Genomic DNA, 7,319 nt, shown 5'->3' with positions numbered 1-7,319 from the left:
TAAGCACTTTCACATGTACATGTGCAAAAGATCAAACTGGCATACACTTTGAAAGCAGATGAAGCCAACTTTACAGCTTGCATGCAGTAGATACATGGCCTTCTTATATATTCATTTTAATCTCACAAGAGACTGGGTGGGTTTGTAGTTGTGATAACAGCACATTTATCAGTTGTTTAAAATCATATTTAACCATTGAGGTCCCACTAACACTGAGCATCTGAAGTAATGTGAAGTAACAAACACATCTGATATGTATTTACATGTACTTTCCAGTGATGTCACAATCCTGTCTCCTACCAAAAGCTTTTGCCAAATACACTTTGAAGGAAACACAATTTCTGCCTGGATTTTGTTAACTGAAAATGTTTCTCCCAGTTGGAGTTGTGTGGTTAAGTTTAGACAACATAAAACTTTGACTGAAGTAAACTAAAGATTGTGCTTTAGGTTCAATATTAAAAAAAAATTAGGTTTCCCCACTAACCATAGTAATAATGCTGAAAGAAAGATAGAACATTGTAAAAGCACAACTTCCCATTGGTGTTAAGGCATTACTCCGCAACATGTCACTTATTTCAAATTTCACCTACTTATGTAAGTATACAGTGAGTTTTACTCCTGTTGATTACTAGAATAACTCCAGGGACAGAAGACAAGAGCTTCATGAGCTGTTGGTCTCTTGTCTGCAGCATCTTTGTTGAATTCTAAGCATTCAAATTACACAATCAGTAGTTTTAAATCACGCTCCATGTATCACAACATACAATGAGTAGCCTATAGAAAAATGTATGATAATTCTCTCTGTAAAAAATATAACACCTCTCTACCACTATGATTTCCCTGTTCCTTTTTTTTTCAATGTTGGTGAATTTTCAGCATATTGTGGACCGTGTGATTCACCGTGTGATGAATTCAAAAACTTTCCCCGTCACAAATTCAACGGCACCCAGCACCAAACCTACCAAAGGCTCGCCCACGGTCCCAGTCAAAATAGCAGTAGCGGTTTCACGCACAATATCTTGTGTTGTCATGCCCTCAGGTTGTACTGTCTTCATTTCCTGGTCTTTGACTTTCTGTGCCATTTCGAACATTTCGTTGGTGTAATGCCCTCTGTTGTTTTTTTCAACCATTTTGTCAATCTTCTCCAGTAGTTCAGCCACTTGGTTGGTGGGCCTCTTGCCTGTATTGTCGAAAGAATGGTGTCCCACAACGTTTTTACTGATGAAACTTCCCTGTATGTATTTGTCATCAAGTTCACCTTCATCTTTGCAGGTGAACAAGGCCAAAGTATAATTTTTGGACTCTTTACCAAAAATCCTCTGAATGATTTCCACTACACCTTTATCATATGTTGTGAAACGCTCTGGCTTCAACACAAACAGGAACACATGAGGACCAGGAGCAGCATATGTGATGCATTTCACAATGTCTTCCTTCACCTGATCTCTTGTTCTTTCGGTGTTCATCACACCTGGAGTATCGATAACAACCAGTTTTCGTCCATCAAACTCTCCTTCCTCTATTATGCACTCTGTTGTCTGCGAGGAAGCCGATAACTTAGTCATACCAGGTCTCCCCAGGAGGGTATTCATGGTTGAAGTCTTCCCAACTCCAGTCTTTCCAACGAGCACGATCCTCAGCTTTGGCTCCTTTGACTCTGTTGGAAAATGTTATACAGTCATTATTAATATTAAAAGTCTTTTTTGATTGTTTCAAACCACTAAGGTTCTGTCATAATTAAAGAGACCTGAGGACAACTGCATTTAGGGATGTCAAATGTTAAACATTCTCGGTTAACTGCTAAGATTATTTTTGAATGGTTATGCATGACGGTCCAGAGGATAATTCTGCAACTCTTCAGTTTACTGCACTGCACACCAACCGAGTCTGGTGAGAGACAGCTGACCAGCGGAAACATAGTGGCCACTGCCCACCCTCTAACCCTGGTTAGCTGGCCTTGGACACTCTGCACTGTGCACCAGCAGGGTCTGGTGGGAGCTAGCTAGCGTTGCCACTTGTTCAGCGATTATGACAGGTAATGCCATCCTGATCCAACAGTGTTACTGTACCCACCCTCCAGCTCCCCCCGGTTGCCTGGTAATTAAACCCCTTCAGCATCACTGCAAGCTCTGCTTGCCGCGTTAGCAGTGTCAGCATGGCTAGCAATGCTGACATAGTTAACAATGCTAAAGAGGTTTTGAGTGGCATCGCTAGCTACCTTAACTTCCACTCGACCCTGCTGGTTCATAGTGCAGAGCACCCAAGGCTATCGTTAGCTAAGCAATGGAGATCACACTACCTGCACTAGTCTAGACGCGTTAGATTGAGGGTGTAGAGAACAGATCACTTAGGCTTAGTTACTTAAGTTCTGACAAGAATGTGGGGCCTGAGAAGACAGTCTGTATATAGGCATGTTTCATGTAAACAAAACAATAATGCCTCAGTTATACCTTCACCTGGCTCTGTTCGCGGATTGCGCGCGCACCTCAACAGAGAATGAAGGCATTTATACCGCATTTTCCGTTGCAGTATTCGCTGCAAAGACGGGGGGGGGGTAGAGAAAAAATACTATAGGAAGTAATAGAAGCAGGCAAAAAACAGTAGAAGTAGAGGCAAGTGGAAAACAATGTAAATAGCAATGATGGTGGCACGAAAAGTATGGATTGCAGAGCAGGAGGAATTGTTATGTTTATGGCTTTTGAGCAGACAAAAGCGTTGCAAAAGAAGATGATCTGTCCGCCTGTTACGTGTAGCGAGATATCTGACTGGGAAACACAGCCAGCTTGTGAAGCCAATGCGGGCTGTAGATGAAGAGATGCACTTCAGCTAGTCCTCCCTCAAATTCTTCCATTGTGAACTGAGCAACACTAGCATGGCTCACAAAAAGTTTCAAAATCCTGGAGGTGCGCGAGCTCGCGAAGTGCCAGCGTGCGCGATTACGTCAATTGTGGCGCACAAACCTTGCGCACTTGCGACTGCGTCGAGCATAAACTGGGCTTAAAGCTATAGTGCGTAACTTCTACAGGTCTGTAAATGTCCGTTTCACCCAAGCCACTACTAGAGGAGATGACATAATGCTGATTAAGCCGATCGGCTCCTCTAACATCTCGCGGTATTTTTCAATATATATCATTTTTAGTATGCGTGTAGACCGGCGACATCCCCGCGCTGGCACACAGGAAATGCTTCCTCACAACAAGAAGGGAGGGGGAGGACAAGCAGAGAGTGTCACAGCAAGAGGTAGAGCGCAGGTAGAAAGAGAAAGCAACATGGCGGAGAAGCAGCCGAGACACGGTTCAGAAGTGGATCCTACCACAAAGGCAAGTGTCACTCTGTGTACGGTGTGTGGCGACTGGCGAGTGTTACTCTGTGTACATGGAAGTGCCGCCGGCTTGTAATAACGCATTATCCGCTGGGAGGCGACAGAAGTTACGCACTACAGCTTTAAGTATTGTTGTGCATTTTCAGTATAACTCTTTAACCAGCACATGTTGAATGTTCAGAAAGACAGTGTGTACTCTGTGTGGGCATTTTGACCAACAACATAATGGTAACCTGATCAGTTCACAGTGACACAGTTCAGCGCTATCTCCTGACTGTTTTATATCATCTTATCTATGTTCTTTTTTTGTTTTTTGTTGTACAGAGTGCCACTACACTTAGTACAATAAGTGCAGCCTCCACCTGTCCAAGTGTAATTTAACATAAGATTGACCCTGTGCCAATGAATGACAATTTTTGGGAGGGTCAATTTTCCTGTACATTGGACACAGTGGGGGAGTACACATGAGTGAAAAACATGAGTTTTTAGCTCATGTACATTACTTTTAATGTACTACCCACCCTTGGTGGCTATATTTGTTATTATTACTATTGCATATCTCTTTACCCTCCATAGCCGACACCAATCATTGCATTAATGTATTTCTGTACATCTCCATCTGCCTCTTTATATTATGGACATCTACACAATTCCTTATTCAGATTAGTCATCTATTTCATTCTCTTTGTTTTCATGACTGTACAGCTCTTACTATAAATACATATTGAACATATTTTTTATAAATGTCTTTTTTATTTTTCAGAGAACTTTTTGCTGTACTTGTATTTTTCCTCTACTTGTACCCAAATCACAATGTTTCCATATCCTAAGTAAAACTTATTTGAACACACACTTTAATCTTACCTCACCCCATCCACATGGATTTTCTCCCTAATGCTAACTAAAATGAAATGTAACCAGTGTTGTCACATCATAAAACAGATCATGTAAGGTCATGGACCAAAAACACATTTTGTTTTCTAATCTGAAGGATTCGTAAAAAAAAACAAAAAACAAACAAACAACTAAATTGTTGTGTGGTGGGTAATGACCATCACTGCATTACTAAATGCTGACCTGCCTACAGACTTGTATTCTTTTTTTTTTTTTTTTTTTAAATTTTACTTCAGTAATCTTAAAGCAGCTCGGTCATGTAATATTTCTCTATATGCTGATGATACTGCTCTCTTTATGTGCTGTAAAGATAAGAGTATCTATGTGCAGAGCCACAAAATAAATGAATATTTAAATAGCTTGTTTCATGGTAACAGGACATGTCTTCACCTGTGGAGAACTAAACCTACCCCCTAACCTCTTTCTTTTAAAAGAATTTCCATATAGGAAAAATATAATTAGTGCTTCTTTACTTTTTCATTAAATATGAATAGTTTATCAGATTTTTGATTTGACCCACACCGGCATTTATCAAAATCTGTCTTTGAAAGCCCTTACCAAGGTTAATCGGTGGAAAGCTGCTTTTCCTTTAATTGAAAGCCATTCTGACTGTGCCACCTATTTCTTTACTGCTCTGCCAGCACAAGTCATTAAATATTAGTATCAACAACCCAACTGCAGGGTTAGACTAAATTACTCAGTATTCCAGAAAACAACCCAAACATTTGACCTAAGTCAAGTTCCCTCATGGTTGGTGTAACAATTACCAAAAAACAACACAACAACAGTGCACAGTGCAGGTCCTTAAAACACAAAATTTAGAGAATATAATGGAGTTACAGTAGAAAAAAATACTCATAAGAGTATGTTGCTCACATACCAAAAAGTCAAAGGCAATGGCAAGACATCAAATGAGTTACTTATTAAGAATTTAAAATGCATGCAGTTACTTCATAAAATAGCACCGAGTTAAAAAGGCAAAGCACACACAAAAAAAAAATGCAGCAGTACGGTGGAATAATGTCTCTAACTGGTAGATGCAAAGTAGTCCATATTTTACTCTGTATCCTTGATTATTTTTATTGAAATTAATGGTTTGTTCTACAAAATTGTGTCCATATCATCAAGTAAATTCAGTCATTTAAAACATAACTCATTAAGCCATCAATAAAATTAGTTCTATGAGTTCAGGATGATGTAAGTACTGACGTTTTCAATCATTATTCATTTTTTCATTTGCACTTCTGCACTTTGCACTAGATTTGTCTGAAAAGCCTAATCACACAAAATATAAAAATGTCTAATTTTTATCACATATTTATATATATATTATTTTGATTTAATCAATGACACACAAATTCTAAGTCAGACTGTAAAAGGTGGAGTTGTTAAAAGTTAAGTGATCAAGACATATAAAAAAAATAGATTAACACACAAGCTTAAAAAGTAATGATATATAAAGCAATGCAATTACTGCAGATATGAATACATTGTATCCATGTTTTCTTACTTGAATACAAGAAAAATTATGTTTCAAAATGTGATTTTTTTTTTTAAAACATTTGATGTTACTGATATGTAAAAAGAGTAGAATAAGATGTTGCTCTGCTGGTTTATCAAACACAACCCTGAGTAAGAGTACTATATATGAAATTTGCTTACCAGGTGGTGGAAGTTTGCTGTCCATCTTTGTCTTTTAAAAGCAGTTGATCTGTGATGTCTTGTTGCTGTTGGTGTCTTGGTGTTGAATAGTTTGCCATTTCATCTTTATATATTATAAAGACTGTGTAGTTCCCTCCCCTTAAACACATGTCATCTGTTACCTAGCCAGTTTGAGGAAAGACGGCACAGACAGCCAACCAGTCACAGGCCAGAAACCAAAATGTAGCTGCAAACAGCAAATCAGGGGCAGAGCAAAAGTGCATCAAACAATGTACATTTTCTGTTGGGTTTGACCACTACTTTACCACACATTTAAGTTCTATTTATTGTTACGTTTAAGTTATTTATACAGTGGATTTGTATGTACCATTATTTCCTTTCATGTAACAATTCACCAGGGGTGGGAGTAATGCATTACATTTACTCTTGATACTATAACAAAATCGTGGACTTTGGAAGTTTGTGGACTTTTTTGAGTATCTAAAAAAATTGGTATTTTACTTTTGTTAAAGGCACATGACTTGGTCCTGATTAACTGTGAGAATGGAACAAAAGAAAGGAATCAATTAGCAGCTGCAACAGAGAAGAAGCTGCAGGTGTGTCTGCAACGGCAGGAGAGCAGAACAAGAGAGAGGTGACAGTCTGCATTCAGCTGACACCCTGGGAAGATTCATCTTGTAAATGTTTACTTCCCAGCCAACATTTGTGTTTAGAGTCCATGTGGGTAGTAAATGAGTGGTACCCAGGTAGCCATAGCATAACCCATGTGTGGCCCTCTTGGGTAAACCCACCCATGTGGGCAATTGGCATGGGGCCATGCCAGTGTGGGAGTGGAGAGTGTGAGTGGGAGTGTCAGGGAGTGGAGAGAATGAGGAAATAGAAGTTGCACCTGGGCTGTGGCATAGCAGTGGTTATGGTTAGCATTAGCCCACTGTACCTTGGCGGGGTAAAAAACAAGAAAAAAAAAAGTGACCCAAATCACACCCACAAAGTTACGTTACACGGGTGCAGACTAGCCTGACCCAGGCTAACATGCTAAAGTGTTCATGGGATCCACCAGCAGTGACTTCTGCTATCACTGAGGAACTCTTACCTTCAGCGAGGGGTGTGAGGACTGTTTTTTAAATAATCCCTGATGTGACTGCGTTCAGATCTACATGTTGACAACTTGGAGTGAGCAGTAAGACAGAGATAGACAGGGAAACAATTTATTCCATGGCACAGTGCTGCAGTGGTTAGCAATGTCACTTCACAGCAAGAAGGTTCCAGGTTTGAACCCACTGGCTGGCTGGGGCCCTCCTTTGTGGAGTTTGCATGTTCTCCCCATGTCAGCTTGGGTGTCCAGCTTCCTCCTACAGTCCAAAAACGTGGTTAATTGGTGATTTTAAATTGCCCGTAGGTGTGAGTTTGAGCATGCATGGTTGTCTGTCTTTGCATGTGT

General features: G+C 39.9%; 1 protein-coding gene across 1 annotated transcript; it reads right to left on the bottom strand.

The window, feature by feature from the left end:
• Window positions 1–896: 896 nt before the first annotated feature.
• Window positions 897–2,045, bottom strand: LOC126405537 (GTPase IMAP family member 7-like). The gene is made up of 2 exons (XM_050069303.1): window positions 1,943–2,045; window positions 897–1,657 (listed from the first exon to the last, which is right to left on the bottom strand). Exons 1-2 carry the CDS (start codon window positions 2,043–2,045, stop codon window positions 897–899), a joined length of 864 nt encoding a protein of 287 aa, XP_049925260.1.
• Between the last annotated feature and the right edge of the window lie 5,274 nt (window positions 2,046–7,319).

The sequence above is a fragment of the Epinephelus moara genome, chromosome 18, assembly GCF_006386435.1.
Source record: "Epinephelus moara isolate mb chromosome 18, YSFRI_EMoa_1.0, whole genome shotgun sequence".
Classification (NCBI taxonomy): domain Eukaryota; kingdom Metazoa; phylum Chordata; class Actinopteri; order Perciformes; family Serranidae; genus Epinephelus; species Epinephelus moara.
This window is presented reverse-complemented; position numbering and strand designations above follow the sequence as displayed.

What these genes read in the sequence shown, in the direction of transcription:
- LOC126405537 (XM_050069303.1), bottom strand. Translation starts at nt 2,045, where the DNA reads ATGGCATTACCTGTCATAATCGCTGAACAAGTGGCAACGCTAGCTAGC. An exon ending in TCCAAGGCCAGCTAACCAGG is followed by an intron (nt 1,658 to 1,942) that starts GTTAGAGGGTGG and finishes ATTTTCCAACAG; the next exon opens with AGTCAAAGGAGCCAAAGCTG.